The following is a 20,565-nucleotide window of genomic DNA, read 5'->3' as shown; positions in this document are numbered from 1 at the left end:
TAACCCAAGATCTTCTTAATGTAGTTTTCTAAGTAAAGACAGTTATTTTTCTTCTGCAAGATGAATTCTGGTGACAGCTGTTAAAATATATGCAGGCACACTTTGATTTATTGAGTTTCAATTTATTGTACTTCCCAGATACTTTGTTTTTTTTTAAACAAATTAAAGTTTTGTGGCAATCCTGCTTCCAGCAAGTCTGTCGGTGCTAATTTTTCCAACAGCATGTGCTTATGTGTCTCTGTGTCACATTTTGGTAATTCTCACAATACAAATTTTTTTCTTTTTCTTTTTTCTTTTTTTTGAGACACAGTCTCGCTCTGTCTGCCCAGGCTGGAGTGCAATGGTGCGATCTCGGCTTACTGCAACCTCCCGGGTTCAAGCGATTCTTGTGCCTCAACCTCCCAAGTAACTGGGATTACAGGCACAAGACACCTGGCTAATTTTTGTAATTTTAGTAGAGATGGGGTTTCATCATGTTGGCCAGGCTGGTCTCAAACTCCTGACCTCAAGTGATCCACCTGCCTCAGCCCTCCAAAGTGCTGGGAATACAGGTGTGAGCTTCCGTGGCTGGTCAAACTTTTTCCATTATCATATGTGTTATGGTGATCTGCGACGAGTAATCTTTGATGTTACTGTTGTAATTGTTCTGGGAAACCCCAAACCATGCCCAGATAAGATGGGGAACTTAATTGATAAATGTTGCCTGTGTTTCCATGGCTCCACCAACTGGCCATTCCCCCATCTCTCTCCCTATTTTGGGTCTACCTATTTTCTGAGACACAGCAATATTGAAATATTGATATTGATAACCCTACCATGGCTTCTAAGAGTTCAAGTGAAAGAAAAAGGTGCAGGTCTCTCCTTTTAAATAAAAAGCTAGAAATGATGAAGTTTAGTGAGGAGGCAGCTTTCATAGCTAGACAGGAGGAGTCTGCCTTCAAAGGATAGGCTGACTCTTTTGCTAGGAGCTAATGCAGTTGATGACTTCAAGTGGGAAGTCAATGCTCATTTATCACTCTGAATACCCTAGGGCACTTAAGAATGATGCTAAATCTATTCTGCCTGTTCACTACAAATGGAGTGACAAAGCCTGGATGACAGTGCATCTGTTTATAACATGGTTTCTTGAATACTTTAAGCCCACTGTTGAGACCTACTGCTTAGAATAAAAGATTTCTTTCAAAATATTACTGCTCATTGACAATGCATTTGATTACCCAAGAGCCCTGATGGAGCTGTCCAAGGAGATTAATGTTTTTGTGCTTGCCAACACAACATCCATTCTACAGCCCATGGATCAAAAAGTAATTTTGACTTTCAGGTCTTATTACCTAAGAAATATATTTCATAAGGCTATAGCTGCCATAGAGAGTGATTCCTCTGATGGATCTGGGCAAAGTAAATTGAAAACCTTCTGAAGAGAATTCAGTATTCGAAATGTCAATATTTGTGATTCAGGGGAGGAGGTCAAAATATTGACATTAACAGGAGTTTGGAAGCAGTTGATTCCAACCCTTAGGGATGATCTTGAGGGGCTTCAGCAGAGGAAGTAACTACAGATGTGTTGGAAACAGCAAGATAATTGAAATTAGAATTGGAGCCTGAAGATGTGACTGAATTGCTGCCATGTTACGGCAAAAGGAATGGATGAGGAGTTGCTTCTTTTTCATGAACAAAGAAAGTGGTTTCTTGAGATGGAAACTACTCCTGGTGAAGATGCTGTGAACATCACTGAAATGGCAATAAAGGATTTGGAATACTACATCAATTTAGTTAATAAGGTAGTGGCAGGGTTTGAGAGGACTGACCCCAGTTTTGAAAGAAGTTCTACTGTTAAAATGCTATCAAACAGCATCACATGCTACAGGGAAATCTTTCGTGAAAGGAAGAGTCAATTGATACAGCAAACTTCACTGACGTCTCATTTTAAGAAATTGCCACAGCCATCTTAACTTCCAGCAATCACCACCCTGATCAGTCCTCAGCCATCAACATTGAGGCAAGACCTTCCACCAGCAAAAAGATTATAACTTGCTGAAGGCTCAGATGATCATTTGCATTTTTAGCAATAAAGTATTTTTAAATTAAGTTATATACATTGTTTTTAGGCATAATACTATTATACCCTTAATAGACTATAGTATAGTGTAAATATAATGTTTATATGCACAGAAAAACCAAAAAGTTTGTGTGACTCACTTTATGGTGACATTTGCTTTATTCTTGTGGTCTAGAACTGAACCTGCACTATCTCTGAGGTATGCCTGTATCTTCCTCTATCTCAGTGGGTCTCCAAACCACCAGGAGGACATGCTAAACATAGATTGCTGCACCTTAGCCCCAGCCTCAGAGTTTCTGATTCAGCCTGTCTGGGATAAGCCTGAAAAACTGCATTTCTTTTTTTTTTTTTTAATTTTACTTTAAGTTCTGGGATACATTTGCAGAATGTGCAGGTTTGTTGCATAGGTATACATGTGCCACGGTGGTTTGCTGCACCCATCAACCCATCATCTAGGTTTTAAGCCCCGCATGCATTAGGTATTTGTCCTAGTGCTTTCCCTCCCCTTGCACCCCATCCCCTGCCAGGCCCTGGTGTGTGATGTTCCCCTCCCTGTGTCCATGTGTTCTCATTGTTCAACTCCCACTTATGAATGAGAACATGTGGTGTTTGGTTTTCTGTTCCTGTGTTAGTTTGCTGAGAATGATGGTTTCCAGATTCATCCATGTCCCTGCAAAGGACATGAACTCATTCTTTTTCATGGCTGCACAGTATTTCATGGTGTATATGTGCCACATTTTATTTATCCAGTCTATCATTGATGGGCATTTGGGTTGGTTCCAAGTCTTTGCTATTATGAATAGTGCTGCAATAAACATGTGTGTGCATGTGTCTTTATAGTAGAAATATTCATAATCCTTTGGGTATATACCCAGTAATTGGATTGCTGGGTCAAATGGTATTTCTGGTTTTAGATTACTGAGGAATCATGCTGTCTTCCACAGTGGTTGAACTAATTTACACTCCCACCAACAGTGTAAAAGTTTTCCTATTTCTCCACAGCCTCGCCAGCATCTGTTGTTACCAGACTTCTTAATGATCACCATTCTAACTGGCATGAGATGGTATCTCATTATGGTTTTGATTTGCATTTCTCTAATGACCAGTTATGATGAGCTTTCTTTCATATGTTTGTTGGTAATATAAATGTCTTCTTTTGAGAAGTGCCTGTTCATATCCTTTGCCCACTTTTTGATGGGGTAGTTTGTTCTTTTCTTGTAAATTTGTTTAAGCTCCTTGTAGATTCTGGATATTAGACTTTTGTCAGATGGGTAGATTGCAAAAATTTTCTCCAATTCTGTAGGTTGCCTGCTGACTCTGATAGTAGTTTCTTTTGTTGTGCAGAAGCTCTTTAGTTTAATTAGATCCCACTTGCCAACTTCAGTTTTTGTTGCAATTGCTTTTGGTGTTTTATTCATGAAATCTTTGCCATGCCTATGTCTTGAATGTATTGCCTTAGGTATTGCCTAGGCTTTCTTCTAGGGTGAAAACTCGCATTTCTAACATGTTCCTGAGTCAGATTGATGCTGCTGGTCTACGAACTACACTTTGAGAACCACTGATAACACCTTATTATAATAATTATAGTTTTTGGGTGAGAGGATTAAATGGGCAAATTAATGCCAAGCACTCAGCACCATACCTGGTATTCTATACATTCCATAAGTGCTGGCTATGATTCTGAAGGGTGGCCTGATGAGTCTCATCCCTTGTAGTTGGTATTGCAATCACACTTCCTTCCATCTCATGCTATAATCTTCTCTAAACAGGTAATCCAGACAAGGTACTGGAATTTATAGTTGTCACAGAGAATCAAATTGTGAGAGTATTCAATCTGACCTTTCAATTGGCATGAGGAAACTGAGGTCTGGAGAGACAAAATGACTTTCCCAAGGCCACATGGCAAGTCAAAGACAGCATCTCTATGCTCTCCTTTTCTTATGTAATGAATGGGCTGCGTGGCATTTTCCCTTTCCCATTCTTGTACTGACATTTCTGGGAATATGTGAAACATAAGGCAAGTACTTATACCCCGAAATTATATCAGGAAGATTACTGAATAAAAAAGTGGCTATATAGCACACACATACTAAATGTGAAGCTCACAGCTTTTGCAGCCAGGACTGAAAACCACTGCTCTAGCACGTTGCCTTCTTAAGTGAATGCCCAAGGCCTCTATAGTTGGGCACATCTGCTCCCTGTCTCCTGACTTAGCTCATTCCAGGGCTACAGAACGTCCTTTCCCAAGGGAGCAGATTCATACTGCTTCCATGGTCTGAGATCCTGAAGTGAGCCTTCCCCATCCACCACAACAGAAAGTAAAAGTAGAACCTGTTGCAAATATTCTATCTTGGTTTGTTCAACAAACAATTATTGAGCACTTGACAACTGTGTATAAGGTGCAGTGATAATTGAGTGGATGGTCCAGAGGGGGTCAAGATAGAGCAGCTGCTACCTGGAGATGTTCACGATATGGACTTTTCCAAGAGGAAGGGTCCAACTGGAAAGATGTACCTGATTCTTAGGCTTCTGTTTGGAATTTTTTTTTTTTTTTTTTTTTTTTTGCCTTTTGAAGGGGTGCAGCATTCCTGGAGGTCCTGCAATACCAGGTCAATGTGTAGAGTGAACAGCACAAGCTCCTATTCCATCTCCCTGCTCCAAAAATCCATTTAATATGCTGTCCTCGGATAGAGGACGTATCAGATATTAAAATGATAAGAACAGATACCACACTTGATCTTAGCCAAAAGGCTGAGAAGTGATGCTGCCTATGTCTTGAGTTCATTCTCTCCCTGCTGATATTATTTTCTTCCCCTTGGCAGGAAGATGATGCCTGTTAGGAAGCCTCTGAGGTTCCTGTTCCTTTCTGCTGGATTTATGCTGCTGCCGGTATTGGAGCAGTTTCTACCACCCACAAATCTCCTTGTTAAATAACCAGGCCTCTTCCCATGGGGAATGCTTTCATTAAAAGAGGCAGCCACTGCTGCACAGACCTGCAGGCTTCTCAGGGCTCGCACAGGCGGGGGTGCAGTGGGCAAAGTCAACGGAGGCACAGGCTGGGTTGTGGCGGTCTTCTGGGGGGCCCGCCCTATTAATGGGGGCCCGCCCTATTAATGAGGGCCCAGGCATGCAGCTGACCCTTTGAAGATGTGTCCTGAAGCTCTCTCATGGTGATCAATGACAGGAACCCAGACTTCTGCTTTAGCCAAATGATAAGTTTGGCCTCTTTTATGAGGAAAGGAACTCCTTATTGGAAACCAAATTACAAATTAATTAGCAGCTTCCTCTGGGGTTGGGTGTAAACATCAACACTACCCAATGATGAATTTCTATCATGAGCCCCCTCACTGCAAGGGCATAAAATGGCCCGGGCGGCATGGGGATCTGTAGACATCCAGGCAGCTGTGGCTGAGGAGAACGGGCCTCCCCAACATGACATCCGCCTGCTGTGTCACCAACAACTTGCAAGCCTCTCTCAAGAGCTGCCCCCGGCCTGCCTCGATCTGTTCTAGCAGCGTGAACTGCCGGCCTGAGCTGTGCCTGGGTTATGTCTGCCAGCCCATGGCATGCCTGCCTTCTGTCTGCATGCCCACCACCTTCCGGCCAGCCAGCTGCCTCTCCAAAACCTATCTATCCAGTTCCCGCCTGGCAGCCAGTGGCATCTCCAGCTCCACGGGCCCCGGCAGCTGGTACCGCGAAGGGGCTTTCAACGGCAATGAGAAGGAAACCTTGCAGTTCCTGAATGAGCGCCTGGCCAGCTACCTGACCAGGGTGCGGCAGCTGGAGCAGGAGAATGCAGAGCTGGAGAGCAGGATCCAAGAGGCCTCTCACTCCCAGGTGCTCACCATGACTCCTGACTACCAGTCTCATTTCAGGACCATTGAGGAGCTCCAGCAGAAGGTAAGGGCAGCGGTGAGGTGAACAGGCTCTCTGGGAAGGGATCTGGACTAGTTGGCATTCCAGCTTGGAATCTTGTTAGCTTATTAAGCTATGTTCAAGACAAAGAAACCTCTCTAGGGCATAGGGTTATTTTATAATTTGAGCACTCAGCCACAGGCTTTCATATGGAGAGATCTGGGATCTGGTCTTGGTTCTACCATTGCCTCACTGCATGACTTTGGGAGGTCCCATCCCTTCCACAGGCCTCAGTTTTCTCATCTGTAAAACAGGGATCATAATGGTCGTTATCTAATGGGGTTGTCAAAAGGATTCGACGAGATGATGCAGGTCAACTGCTTGGAACAGCCCCTGGTCCACAGGGAGTTTTCAGTAAATGTCAAAGACCCTTCTAACTGTCACATGAGTGACTTCAGACATGAGATTCTTTCCTTCCACATTGCTCGGAGCATCCAAAATAGGGAATTTGAATTTATGAAGCTCCAGGTTCTTAAAAAACACATCTCAAGTTCTCCTAGGACTAGCAATTCACTAAATATCTCCCAGAGTTCCAGGGAAGAGGAACTTCTGCAGGGGTGGCTGCAGGGCTGCTGGATCCTACCTTTGCTGCTGTCTTCTCTTCATTTGGGTTCTTTTTCCTTCTTCTCATCCTGAACCAACCCTTTCCATGTGCCTTGGCCTACAGATTCTGTGTACCAAGGCAGAGAACGCCAGGATGGTCGTGAACATTGATAACGCCAAACTGGCTGCTGATGACTTCAGGGCAAAGTGAGTTTGGCCAGGGACTTGGAGCGGGGGAGGTCCTGTCCTCATTAGTTTCACGGAGGGTTGGAAAGTGCCAGCAGTTTAAGGCCTTCCTGAGTTCTGCATTCAGTTCCACCCTCGGTTGCTGACCCTGTCCTTGTGCAGGTATGAGGCGGAGCTGGCCATGCGGCAGCTAGTGGAGGCCGACATCAATGGCCTGCGCAGGATCCTGGATGATCTCACTCTGTGCAAGGCTGACCTGGAGGCCCAGGTGGAGTCCCTGAAGGAGGAGCTGATGTGCCTCAAAAAGAACCATGAGGAGGTAAGGCTGGAAGTCCCGCTGAAGTGGCCCCAGGAAGCAGAGGGGGAAGAACGTGGGGTATGGGGTTGGATAGGCGTGGGTTGAAATTCCCAAGCCTGCCACATGTTGTTTCAGTGACTTTGCCCAATTTATGGAATCTTCCTGAGCCTCCTCATCTGTAAAACAGGGACAACACTCTCACGCAGGGTTATTGTGAGGATTTAATGGATAGGATATCCATCATGGAAATCCCCAAGGCATGGGTATGAAACACCTGCCACTTGGTCAATGCTCAGAAATGTAGCCCCCTTCCCTTCTGCATTTCCTGGGCTAGTGTGACTGCCAAGAACTCACTAGTGGCGACTGAATTTGTTTTCTCTTGAGAACCACATAGCAGAGGTAGAGTGGTGCAGTGGTGCCAGGGTCTCTCGAGAGCCACACAGCAGAGGTAGAGTGGTGCAGTGGTGCCAGGGTGAGTCATGTTCCAGATCTCACGTTGAATGGCCTGTCCATCTCTGCCCGGCTAAACTCTCCGAAGCAGTCTTATCTTTTCTGAGAGGGAGTAGAGCTGCAGTGGTCTCCTCCTTTTGCCCCCATCCTTATTTTGTCCTCTCTTCTGTTTGTATATAAAATGCTCGAGTTGAAGCCATAGGCAAACCCTTTACTTTCTGATTTTTCCTATCTCCTGAAGTTTCTTAGAGGGGAAGCCCTCTGCTTTGGGCACCTGTGTGCTGCCAAGCCCACCTGAGCCATGGTGGTTTTTTTCCTCCTCCCTGGTTGACTCTCAACCTCTTGACTTGGGATTTGAATGGACAAGTGTCTCTGAATCTTGGCTGGGTTTCCCCAGGCTTAAGTGTAAAGTAACAATCAGTCACCACATACTCACTGAGCACCCTCAGGTGCCTGACTCATCTCACTCAAATCAGAGAACTGGGAATGGCACCAAGAAGCCACTAATGAGAAGTTATCACACACCCTGGCAGCCTCAGTGACAACTTTCCCTCTTTGGCAGCCAAGCCTGGGAGACAGCTGCCCTAACTCGGGCCTTTAACTAGTCAAGCCAGGCTCCTGCTACCCTCCTCCCAGGATGAACACAGGTGCAGAGGGTGACTGGGAATACTAGGGGGATCGGTTTCCCATTTTAGCCCAAATGCATCAAACAAACCTGGGTGCTGCTCTTGGATTCTGCCAAAGTGATAGGAAGTATTGTGTTGCAGTGAGGTTCCCATCACAGGGGTATTCAGCTGGAGTTTGAAGAGCACTGGGATGCTGCCGAGTGGACTGCAGTCCTTGGGGGTCATCTAATGTTTCAATCTTTAGTAACTCTTGTTGCATCTTTTCATGTCTCCCTGGGGAGGTAAGCCAGGATCATAGGATTGTCGCACTTGCCTGGAGCTCTTGTGCCTTTTCAGGAAGTCGGGTCCCTTCGATGCCAGCTTGGGGACCGCCTTAACATCGAGGTGGATGCCGCACCCCCGGTGGACCTGACTAGGGTGCTGGAGGAGATGCGGTGTCAGTACGAGACCATGGTGGAGGCCAACCGCAGGGATGTCGAGGAATGGTTCAATATGCAGGTGAGCCTCTCACAGTGGGGGTGGCCTCCTCCATGTCCCTAGGAAGGGACTCCAGCCTTCTCCTTCCCCTCACTGCAGATGGAGGAGCTTAACCAGCAGGTGGCTACAAGCTCTGAGCAGCTTCAGAACTACCAGTCAGACATTATTGACCTGAGACGCACGGTCAACACGCTGGAGATCGAGCTGCAGGCTCAGCACAGCCTGGTGAGAGCTGCTGGGTGGGCACCCTCCCTCTGGATCCCAGGTGGCACTGAGCATAGATGCAGGTCCCCAGGAAAGAAGAAGAGGAGGCCCAGATTTCGGCCACCATGGATGCTCATCCTGTTGACTTTTCCTGGAGGGAGGTTTCTCCCGAGATCCAGCTCAGAGATCAAAGAGGCCAAATCAGACATGGGTTAGGTGGACACTGTCAAACTCAACTTCACAAGAAGGCTTGTTCTGTGCTTAGCCTGCCCTTCCAAACCTATGGATCTCAGTATCACCCATCCTGATGCCCAGGTTCTTCTCTGGACCAACTGAACCAGAGTCTCTGGAGGTGGGGCCTGATCATGGTTTTTTTTTTTTTTTTTTTTTTTTTTTTTGAGATGGAGTCCCACTCTGTTACCCAGGCTGGAGTGCAGTGGCATGATCTCAGCTCACTGCAACCTCTGCCCCAGCTGGGTTCAAGTGATTCTCCTGTCTCAGCCTCCCAAGTAGCTGGGATTACAGGCATGCACCACCATGCCCTGCTAATGTTTGTATTTTTAGTAGAGATGGGGGGGGGGTTTCACCATGTTGGCCAGGCTGGTCTCGAACTCCCGACCTCAGGTGATCCGCCCACCCTGGCCTCCCAAAGTGCTGGGATTACAGGTGTGAGCCACTGTGCTGGGCCGGTCATGGGTATTTGTTTGAGGGCTTCCATGTGGCGCTAATGTGCAGCCAGGTTTGAAAACACTGTTTTAAATGATGCCAGCAGGGAGGTACTTGGGAAATCTCAGATCTAAAGCCTGAAGCCAGACAAAGGTTGCAGAAGGAAGGAGGGATTTAGAATTAGATTTACAAGTAGAAACTGTGCTTCCATCATGTAGCAGCTGTTTACCCTTGAACAAGTTATTTGACCTTTCTGGGCTTCTGTTTCCAAAGTGACTGATGTAGGGAGGGCTCGTTCCCAGCATCAAAGGGAGATTTGGCTCTTCTTGGTTCTTTCTGAAGCAGGCCATGGTAAACAGCTCCCTTCCTCATGGTTATGTCTTCCATTGCCTTAGAGGGACTCGCTGGAAAACACGCTGACAGAGAGCGAGGCCCGCTACAGCTCCCAGCTGGCCCAGATGCAGTACATGATCACCAACGTGGAGGCCCAGCTGGCCGAGATCCGGGCTGACCTGGAGCGGCAGAACCAGGAGTACCAGGTGCTGCTGGACGTCCGGGCCCGGCTGGAGAGTGAGATCAACACTTACCGGAGCCTGCTGGAGAGCGAGGACAGCAAGTATGCAGGCCCAGCTGAGGCTCACAGACATGTGGGCAGGGACTCTGGGAGGTTATAGGAAGCAACTGGATCTACCCATGAGGGACCATCAGCTTCGAACCCTGTCCTGACTATGGAGCCATTAAGAAGCTGGAATGCTCTGAAGGAAGTCAGGCAGTTGTGTTCACGCTGCCATCCTGAACCAGACCCCTCGGAGACCACTCTGTCTGATTAAGTACCCACTATGGGGCAGGTGCTATGGAGGGCACCAAGACAGAGGAAGACAGGGCATCTGCCCTCCTGTCATTTCCGTATGTTTAGGGAGATAGGGAGACAGGTGGCTGGAGGTCATGGCATGTCGGGACCTTAGGATGAAAAGTAGCTTTGTTAATAGGACCTGCATGATCCTGCTCCTGCCTCTTACCCTAGCCTCACCTGATAGCTCCATTGCTCTCCAAAGGGAGATTTTGGCATGTCGGGAGGACAATAGGAAGCCTTGTGTAATTGAGCCCTGCTGGGGAGCAGGACAGGCAAGATCAGCTGGGGCCCATTTATGGAGAACGACATGGGTCATGCTGGGAAGGAAGGGTTTTATTTTATAGGCGAGTGGAAGGCCTTACTATTGTTTTGAGGAGGAAATGAGAGAATTTACTGCATGTCTTCTCCACTAGATGGTAGACATCTAGAATGCAGAGACATTATAATACACTTTTATTCCTTGTACGTGGCATATAGTAGATGCTCAGTAAATGTCTCTCAAGCTCAAAGCTGTTCTTCAGGAAGATGGCTCTGATAGCAGCAGGAAGAACTGAGTAGAGGGAGGGGAACCAGGCAGGGAAACTGTCCAGGAGGCCCTGGCCACAGCCTAGGTAAGCAATGGGGAGGGCCTGAGTTCGGGCAGCAGACACTGTACAGGTAGAATCAGCAGGACTTGCTGGCTGTCTGGATGCAGGGTACCTCTGGGCCGTGGACACCCAGTGCGCTGATGACTGTTGTAGCTGTTTCTTATTCTGCATTTGGCCTTGTTTCTCTGTTATTCAGAATCTGTAACTTCAGGGCAAGTGTTGTGTCAAACATTTGCAAGGACCAGGCCATTAACATGCATGAATGACATGGGTCATATGGAGATGGTGGAAAGGCAGAAAGCTCCTGCCTTGTCCAATCCAGGCAGTGGCATGCCCTCAGGGCCACTTCTACTGTGTGAGAAGCAGGTCCAGTATTGCTGATCTTCTGATAGTTCCAGGGAAACTGAGAATCTGGATTTTTAAAAACGTTAAATTCTCCTGATTCTTAAGTATTTTCAACAAATTAAAGAAAATATATACTACCAGGCAAATGGAACACATTTCAGGTTGCACATGATCCTCAGGCCTCCCATTGGTTCTCTGAGCTACTGGGTTTCCATCCAGCATCCAGTGTGTTGTTCCTGGCTTTGAGTGCATGCCTGTCAGTCTCTGAGATCATCCTTTTTCCTTTCACCATGTATTCATTCTTCACTCATTTAGTATTTTGTCTGATCCAAATATTCTTATTAGGTGCCTATTCTATGCCAGGCATGCAGGGTGGGCGTGTGTCTGTGGCCGCTGGCCTCACTGCTTGGCAGGGGAGACAGACCGTAATACAATGATTACTAATCACGATGAAAGGAGTTACATGTACCATGGGGACTTTGTCTCAGAGAGACAGGGGAGGCTTCCAGGAGGACGTGACAGTTGAGTTGAGCTCTTAAACAAGAGAAGAAATGTAGGTGAGTGGAGAGGGAAGAGGGTTCCAGAGATGTATGGCACAGGGCATTAGGCCTGTGGCCTGAGCAGCACAGTCCCTGCAGGAGCTGGAAGAAGGTCAGAGTACCTGCAGCTCTGAGAGCAACGGAGCTATGAGGTGAGGCTGGGGCAAGAGGTGGGAGCAGGATCATGCAGGTCCTATTAAGGAAGTTGCTTTTCTTTATTTTATTTTATTTTACTTTAAGTTCTGGGATACATGTGCAGAACGTGCAGGTTTGTTACATAGGTATACATGTGCCATGGTGGTTTGCTGTAACTATCAACCAGTCATCTAGGTTTTAAGCCCCGCATGTATTAGATACTTGATTTAATGTTCTCCCTCCCCACTCCCCTCACTCCTTGACAAGCCCCAATGTGTGATGTTCCCCTCCCTGTGTCTATGTGTTCTCATTGTTCAACTCCCACTTATGAGTGGGACCATGCAGTGTTTGGTTTTCTGTTCCTGTGTTAGTTTGCTGAGAATGATGGCTTCCAGAGGAAGCTGCTTTTCATCCTGAGCTTAAATGGAAGCCACTGAAGGTTTTAGGCAGGGGAGGGACATAATTGGATCTGTGACTATAGAAGATTGCTGTGGCAACTAAGTGGACAGTGGTTAGGTGGGGCCCAAGCTGGGTTGGGGAGATCAGTTAGGAGGCCATGAGGTGACTCAGGCAAAGATGGGAGAGGTTGGGACCAGGAAGGCTGAGCAGAGGAAGCATGGTAGATGGGGTTGAGAGGCATCCAAGGGGAGAATTGGCAGGACCTGTGGCCGAGTGGGCCTTCTCTACTAATCCTGTCCCTCTGTGACTTTCTCCTGCAGGCTGCCCTGTAACCCGTGCTCCACTCCTTCCTGCACCCCGTGTGTGCCCTCCCCATGTGTGCCCCGCACCGTCTGTGTGCCACGCATCGTCGGCGTGCCTTGCTCACCCTGCCCCCAGGGCCGCTACTGAAGCCCCTTTGTGCTGGTGGATCCTGGAGGGCCTGGGGCTGGGCAGCCTGGTATTCAGTGGCCACCAAAAGAGCAGGGCCAGCCCCGGCCAGCAAGGAAGACCCTGAGCAGGACCATGGATCGCCTGCAACAAGCTCTGATACTCCAGGGGGTGCTCAAGCCCTCATCACTTCAAAACTGCCTCTTTTTTCAGTGGGTGAACTGTCCTCTTTGGTGATGTTTCTGGTTGTCTGTGCTGCCTCAAAGGGCATGTGTTGTTAGTTAACTGGCAAATAGAGCTGCACTCAGTGGCTTTGCAAACATGTCTGTCTCTCTTTGTCACTTACGCTGCTGCATCCACAGGCCAATCCTACTCAATTGGGCTCAAGAGGAAGGGGCAAATTCTGTATTTATTTTTATGCTCCTTCTGCTTCCATAGAGGCTTGAGAGGTGTACACTAAAAAGGCCTCATGCCATAAACCAGTTAAAACTAATCAATTACTCTAGAGCCAAGTAATAAAAGAACAAAGAGAGGAGGGAGATAATTATGCCAGAAACCTAGGCCAAATTACTGTAATTGAGAATCATACCGTAATAAACCCACCCCTAAATCTCATTACAGCTGGTACAATGGGATCATTCATTCTTTCAAAATATCTTCACTAAGCAGCTACTGGACGCAGGTTCTGCATTAGGGGCTGGCTAATCCAGGGGAGAGTTCCCAGACACAATGTCAGTAATGCCTCATTTAATCCTTGCAACAATCCATGAAAAAGAGACCATTATTTCATCCATTTTGTAAATGAGGAAACTGAGGCCCAGAGAAGTTAAGAAACTTGCCCAAAGTCACACAGCTTGTAAGTGGCGGACCCAGGACTGAAATCGAGGCCTTTGGGCTCTAGAGATTCATATTCACAGTCCTCACTATTTGCAAACTACAGCTGAGTGCAGGGGGTATAAAAAATGCACGTGATGACCACCATTCAAATACTTGTAATTATAGGAGGAGCTAAGACCTGTGTGCATAAGACCCCACTCCTTTCTTCATAAGAGCCATATAATAGTAACAGTAATAATAATAATAATGGCAATGGTTACTACTTCTTGAGCACTTATAATACACCAAGTACTGTGTGGAGCGTATTACATAAATTAACTTACGTGGTTTTCATGACCACCTTGTAAGGTACGTATAGTATCCATTTTAGACATGGAAGTGGAGGCATAGAGTGGTCACGTCAGTTGTTGAAGGTTACATGCAAGGACAAAGACTTAAACCCAAGTCTAGCTGCACAGCAGTGTTATTTTGACCATTCTAACTGCCAAATTCCTACCCAGAAAGAGTAAACACTAGTCAAGATTGGGAGAGAGTCTTAGGCTGAGAGGATCTGAAAGGCTTCTTGTAGCTGGTGGCATTTGAAATGGGTCTTAGAGGTTGAATAGAAGGTCTACAGGGCACCAGATAGGCAAGTAAGTGCGTGGGGATCTTCAAGAGAGCAGGGGTCACTCTTGGAAGGCCTTGAGGGGTCTTGCTGGCTGGAGCAGTGGGTTCCTGTGAGAGGCTGATGGGGATGAAGCTCAAATGGTAGAAAGGTATCAGACGGTAGGGGGGCCCTGGGTACCCCACAAAGAGCCTGGACTCTGGACTCTATCCTGAAGGCAGTGGGAGGGCTGCTGCAGGATTTGAGCCCAAAGATGACATGACTAGAGTGGCATCTTAGAAAGTTTCACCAAGTAACACAGACAGGATGGCTGAGAGGAGGGCATAGGCTGTGGAGGAAGCTAACAGGGTCTCAGGTAAGACAATGTCAGGATCATGGAAAAATAAGGAATCAATCTAAGAGACACTGTGATGGACCTGACTTGGCAATGGATTGGCCATGGCAGGTAAAGAAGAGAGAACTGGGGACAGGAATCTTGAACACCTTTCTGAACCTCACCCTCCAAACACACAGTTCTTCCTTAATGAGCTGAGATGATGTTTCTATTAAGTATCCTCCCACTGGCCTTGCCAAGAAATGATGAAAAATGGATTGGATCCTGAAGCTGCCTGCAGGCTCTCCAGACATGATCCTGCAGGCATCCCTGGCAGACAAGGTCATTAGCCTGACAGCAGGGACATGAACATACTGCTCAGCAAGCTGTGGTTCCTGGTTGATGGGTGGGTAAAATTTCAAGGAGTTGAAATACCAAGAGAGAGGGGCTAATTGGATTTTCTGGCTAATTGGATTCTCTCATAACTGCGTGCAAACCAACAATCTTTAATTTCAACCCCAGTGCAAAACTTTTCTGGAAAGTGCTCAGCTTGATAAACAACACACTGAGCAGGTCAAATCTTTGGTTCTATAATCCTAGACCTGTTCTGTCCAGTATGGTAGCTCCTAATGACATATGGCTGCATACACTGAAATGTTCACCTGAGTTGCACTCATCACACGTGGCTAAGTGGTAGTAAATAGGACAATACAGTCATGAACTGCAGAAAGTTCTACTGGACAGAGTTATCTTAAGACTGTCAGAATTAGAAGGAGCCTTCCAGATGATCTGGCCCTGCTTTCCCAGTTTTACAGAAGAATCATATCAGACCCAGAGAGGTGGAAAGATGTGCTCACAGACGCAACCAACAGGGGGGAATTGAAGTCAAGGGTTTTGATGCCAAACCTCGTAGGTCTCTCCAAGCTCTTTATGCTTTCTCCAAGCACCCTAGGTTTATTATTATTTCAGGCTAATACACATTTCCCCTTTCCGTTTCTTTCATTTCCCAAAGAAGGGAGACATATTCTCTGAGAAGCTGAAACTTCTTCCTGGGAATATAGTTCTCTTAAAAAGCGTCACTAGCAACTACCAAACTCAGAATCTCCTTCTTTGAGCACTGGGCTCAGTAAGATCAAGGACCTTGAACTGTGGCCCACAGCCTCAGCAGGAGTGATTGCACAGGAGTTGTGGGCCTGAAGTCCTGGACCCTGGACCCCCTGGGGACTTCCAGAGTCTCCGTTTCCCCAGTGCCTATTGTTCCAGTCCACCTGGGTCCCCATTCCCACACCTGTGTGTCCCTCCCACTTGCCAAGACCTGTCTGACTCCCCAGATGCCTGTTAAAGCTTTTTATATGAAACCAAGCCCCACAGTCCAGGGCCAGGAGTACCCCCCTCTGCTGGAAGTGATGCCCATCATCTTCTATCTCTGGATGGTACTTCAAGCCAGATGTGTCACGAGCTACCCTCCCGCCTAGCCTGTCTCTTATTTGATGGATGAAGCTGTGGGCATAGACTTTGGGAGATATTTATCCCCCACCAGCACCGGGGTCTCCTGGGAACTGGACTCAGTGTACCACGCATGGAGATTCTCAGAGGAACTCTCTCCTCATATCAAAGCGTTTGCATCTAATTAACTCTTTATAGGGGAAGAGTTTATAGGGAAATGTAGGCAGGACCCTGGTCAAGTCATAAAACCTCTGTCATATTTGATGTTTTGGAGAAACCCTCACAGACATCAGGGATCCTCTCCGAGTGGGACTGGGAAAAAACGGTGTGCTTTTCAAAGACACCACTTTCCCCGAGGCTATTCAAGAGTCTGGGCCTCACCCCTGCTGCTCACTGCCCTAGTGGAAAGCACCCTCTTCTGGGGGTGGGAGTGAGAGCCCATGGGTTCTAGGGGTGGGAGTGAGGGCCCATGGGCAGAACTGCCATTCAGGGAAGACTGGCCAGAGGGCGACAGCTTCCTGAAAGATCCAGGAGTCGGGTTTGGCGTCTGGGAGATGGGGCCATGTGTGGACTCTGAGTTGCACTGAATGAATCTTTCCTCACCACTATATTAGGTAACCTTTTAGAGTGTGATCAAAAAAAGCATATGCCTCTTCTAGGCTATAACCAGGAAAATCATTAATCATAAAATAATATTCTTTTTGTATTTCATATTTTTTTTTTGGAGAGAGAATTTTGTCCTGTAGCCCAGGCTGGAGTGCAGTGGCGTGATCTTGGCTCACTGCAACCTCTGCCTCCCGGGTTCAAGCGATTTTTGTGCCTCAGCCTCCTGAGTAGCTAGGACCACAGGCACATGCCACCATGTCTGGCTAATTTTTGTATTTTTAGTAGAAATGGGGTTTCACCATGTTGGTCAGGCTGATCTTGAACCCCTGACCTCAGGTGATCCACCCGCCTTGGCCTTCCAAACTGCTGGGATTACAGGAGTGAGCCACTGAACCCAGCCTGTATTTCATAAAAGGTAGCACTTGAATGCGATAATATCAATTCGGCTAAACAGAAAGTTCCTAAGACCATTTGACATCTATCTTTTTGCCCAATTGGTAAAGACAAATTTATATCTAAATAGCAGTGTCCCTTAATCATAATATGTGAACAAAGTCACAAATGAGCATTTTGTCTTAATGGAGAAGATCAGTGCCTTTGGCTCCAGAAAAACCGGGCTAGACTCCCAGTTCTGCGGCTAACATGCTGTGTGATTTTGGCAGAACTCTGAATCTCTGCATCTCAGTCTTCTCCCCTTTAGAAATGGGAGTAATTCTACCTTTTTCTCAGAGTTGTTGGGATATAATACGTATAAAAATGCCCGTTATGATGTCTGGCATACTGTAGGTGCCTAATGAATGTTGAGTAAAGAAAACATGCTTTGGCAATGAATTTTCCTTCTCTTCTGATTGTCCCCAATTACAATGGCAGCTGAGTCATATTTTGGAGCCATTCTGAAGCCCAAGTTTCAGAAACAACAGCAGCAGCAGAAGCAGCAACAACAACATATGGGTAGCTTTGCTTTGCTCTAGGAGCATTGGATGAACTTCCAGTCTTGATGTAAATGCCCTGGTAGAGTGGAGACCCTGGTGTCTGAGGCTCGGTGTCCAGTCCTGGAGTCCACCATCCATTCGCAGGTGCCCTCCCTCTGCCCAGCCTTCTGGCTCCAGAGCAGACTGAAGGTCTCCCACAGGCTCAAGGGATCCAATTTTTAAGCCTCATTCATTATGCTGTGTGGGCAGGGATGGCAACTACAGCTCACAGGTCAAACCCAGCTGCTACCTGTTTTGGTAAATCAAGTTTTATTAGAGCATAGCCACACCCATTCATTTCCCTGTTGTCTATGTCTGGTTTGTGCTACAACGGCAGAGCTGTTGTAGTGTAGTGTAGTTGTAGTAGTTGTAGTGCAAAGAGAGTATACGACCTGCAAAGCCTAAAATATTTACCATCTGTCTTTTAAACAGAAAAAAGCTTGTCCATCTTGGTGCAGAGGAAACAGAATGTGCTGGGGGCCCTGGGACCAGTCCTGGCTCTGTATCTGACTTGCTTGGCATCCCTGGGGAGCTCACAGTCCTTCTTTGGTCTCTGAAGCATTAAAGGTTGAATTAGTACTTGAAGTTTTCTTTAGTTCTAATAACTTAGCAGTCTTTGCTCTATTGCTCTTTAGGGATTCCTGAGGCTCTTATCAGAGAATTTTACTTTTTTGGGCATTGAAGGTCAGTGGAGAGGACGATTCATCTTAGAGCCAATGCTACTCCTAGAGAGATGCCAGATAGTCACTCAGGGAACAAAGCCTAACTTTTCAGTGGGGCATCTCTAAAGAGATAACGTTTAACATTTCTTTTCATAACAGAAGGCAGTAAACAAGAAGTCCAAAGTCAGCCCTTTCTTTCATAAAATTGGGGAGCTACTTCTGAGGACTGAATAAATGCTGATGGGTTGTTCTGATGGCAGAAAAAATGAGGATTCATTGGGGGAAAGCTTGTGTATCACATCTGCTCCTATGGCAGGTGAATAAAAGCTCTGGGCAAGGAAACACTCGCACCTGAGCACTTGGCCCTTGTCACTAATCTGCAACTCAACTTTCTAGGACCATGGCTTCTAGTTAAAGCAGAAATCTCTGCTCTCCAAGCTTTGGCAAGAGCCATTTGAAGGCTCCTTGCTCCAGGCAGGCTGTGGCCAGCAGCTACTCTGGAAACTCTGTACCCAATGTCTGTAGAACCCAGCACTAAGACTGGGGCCCACCTGTAAGAGATCACCAACCTAGTAGCCATCTTCTTCGAACCTGTGGCTCACGGTCAGTCCAACCTGGCCCTGCCAGAAATCACTCTGCCTGTCCTCTGCCAGGGACCAGGAACATCCCTGCCAGCATGGGCACCTGTGGCCGGTTCAGTGCAGACATCCTCAGCAACAGTGGGAAGGGGATCATGAGGTTCCTAAGTGAGTGCCTGGCCAACTGCTTGCAGAAGGTGCAGCAGCTGGAGCAGGAGAATGAGAACTAGAGGGGGAGGGGCAGTGCTGAGAGCCAGCAGTGGAGCAAACGGCAGTGCCCTGACATATGCTCCAATTACTGCTCACACTTTGAGACCATTAAGGAGCTTCAACAAAAGGTAAGATGAGACCTTGAGCTCTGGCATCAGTGGCATGGAAAGAGAGGGCTGAGGACTGGTGATGGGAGAATTGGAGGGGTTGCTGGGGGGATGGCATTCCATGAATGTTCATGAAGATGGATTGAAGGTGCCAGAAATAAACTGTGATGTCAAGGGCCCAACCACTTCGTTCTACAACCAGTTCCATTCAACAAGCATCACTGCTGATGACTGTGATGAGAGGATGCGAGTGGCATATGGATTTATTTCTTCACAGTCCAGATCCTGCCTTATTTAAGGACATGCCACCATTCACTCACTAGTTATTGAGCACCAGCAATGAGTGATCGCTGTGCTGGGTGCTGGCGAGCAGACACTGCCTATAGGATGAAGCCTCAGCTCTTTGTCCTGGCATTCAAGGCTGCCATGTTCCCAGCCTCACTTTTTTTTTTGTAGCTTACCTCCCTCTAATCTTCTGCAAACATCCTGTGCTTCTGTCAAACTGTGTTGTCACTCACAAAATGTTTGTTCACATGTGTAATGCTCTCTTTCTCATCTTTGCATGGCCAAATTCTAGCTGGGCTTCAAAACCCAGGTGATATTCCCCACCTCCTGGAATCCTTTCTAGAGGTTAATCCCCCTGGGATGGGTTTTGGCTTCCATGGAATAACCTACAGCCCCATATTTGAACATCTCTTATGGCATTCTCACCTTTCTATTTGTTTTGGAGTTCCTGTGCTGTACAAGATGGTGGAAAGGATGAACAACCTCACTTCATTTAAAAAAATTAATCACATTTATTTAGTATTTTCCACTAAGTGCTGATATTTAGCTGGGATGTAGCAGTCTGTCTCTGTGGCTGTTTCCATGTTTCCTTTTTGATTGCTGCCAACAGTGGTTATAATATTTCCAAAATCACCCTTGATTCTACTAGATGTTAAACCTGAACTGGGAATTTTCACATAACTTTTTTCTTTGAACCATTTCAACAATCCTCTAAGGTGAATATTATTATTTCTATTTTATCTAAAAAGAATAGACCACCTTTATTAAGAGTTCACTAGATGTCAGAAGCTTTGCTAAACATATATGCTTGGTTGCATTTAATACATATAGGGATTTGACGAAGCAGATAGAATCACTTTTTCCATTTTACAGATGGGAAGATTTTAAGCTTCAAGGGGTTAGAAGCTATGCCTAAAGTCTCAGAGCTGGTAAACTGCCAGGCTGTGACAGAGGTCCACTTAATCATTGTGTCGGTGCCTTTGAGGAAGTGGATGAGGAGGAAAAGGGAGGGTGAGTGAACCAGAAGCAGGTCTTGGCTGTGCAGAGCTGGGTTCCAGTCCAAGGGGCTATCCCTTCAACCCCCACATTGCTGCCCAGACCTGACCAATGGAGCCCCATAACTCCTCTCTCCAAGGGGTCTACAGTGGAGTGGGAAGTGAAACCCCATATGTGTCCCAGAGCTCAGCCAGTTTCATTACAGATGGGAGCAAACCCTTGGATACTTCATGCTTAAA

The 20,565-nt window shown here is 46.7% G+C and overlaps 1 protein-coding gene and 1 non-coding gene across 2 annotated transcripts; one reads left to right on the top strand and one right to left on the bottom strand.

Moving 5' to 3' along the window:
- Positions 1–4,631: 4,631 nt before the first annotated feature.
- On the bottom strand, positions 4,632–4,822 carry LOC115895073. The gene has a single exon (XR_004055272.1). It is a non-coding gene; the product is annotated as a U2 spliceosomal RNA (small nuclear RNA).
- A 607-nt stretch (positions 4,823–5,429) lies between these two features.
- Positions 5,430–13,326, top strand: KRT32 (keratin 32). The gene is made up of 7 exons (XM_010358571.1): positions 5,430–5,959; positions 6,642–6,724; positions 6,866–7,022; positions 8,414–8,575; positions 8,654–8,779; positions 9,820–10,040; positions 12,603–13,326. The coding sequence occupies exons 1-7, from the start codon at positions 5,492–5,494 to the stop codon at positions 12,730–12,732; spliced, it is 1,347 nt and encodes a 448-aa protein (XP_010356873.1). The 5' UTR covers positions 5,430–5,491; the 3' UTR covers positions 12,733–13,326.
- Positions 13,327–20,565: the final 7,239 nt, after the last annotated feature.

This window comes from Rhinopithecus roxellana, chromosome 19, assembly GCF_007565055.1.
Source record: "Rhinopithecus roxellana isolate Shanxi Qingling chromosome 19, ASM756505v1, whole genome shotgun sequence".
NCBI lineage: Eukaryota > Metazoa > Chordata > Mammalia > Primates > Cercopithecidae > Rhinopithecus > Rhinopithecus roxellana.
Note: the sequence above shows the minus strand (reverse complement) of the source record. Positions and strands in the feature narration are given on the sequence as shown.

What these genes read in the sequence shown, in the direction of transcription:
- KRT32 (XM_010358571.1), top strand. Translation starts at nt 5,492, where the DNA reads ATGACATCCGCCTGCTGTGTCACCAACAACTTGCAAGCCTCTCTCAAG. An exon ending in AGGAATGGTTCAATATGCAG is followed by an intron (nt 8,576 to 8,653) that starts GTGAGCCTCTCA and finishes CCCTCACTGCAG; the next exon opens with ATGGAGGAGCTTAACCAGCA. An exon ending in TGCAGGCTCAGCACAGCCTG is followed by an intron (nt 8,780 to 9,819) that starts GTGAGAGCTGCT and finishes CCATTGCCTTAG; the next exon opens with AGGGACTCGCTGGAAAACAC.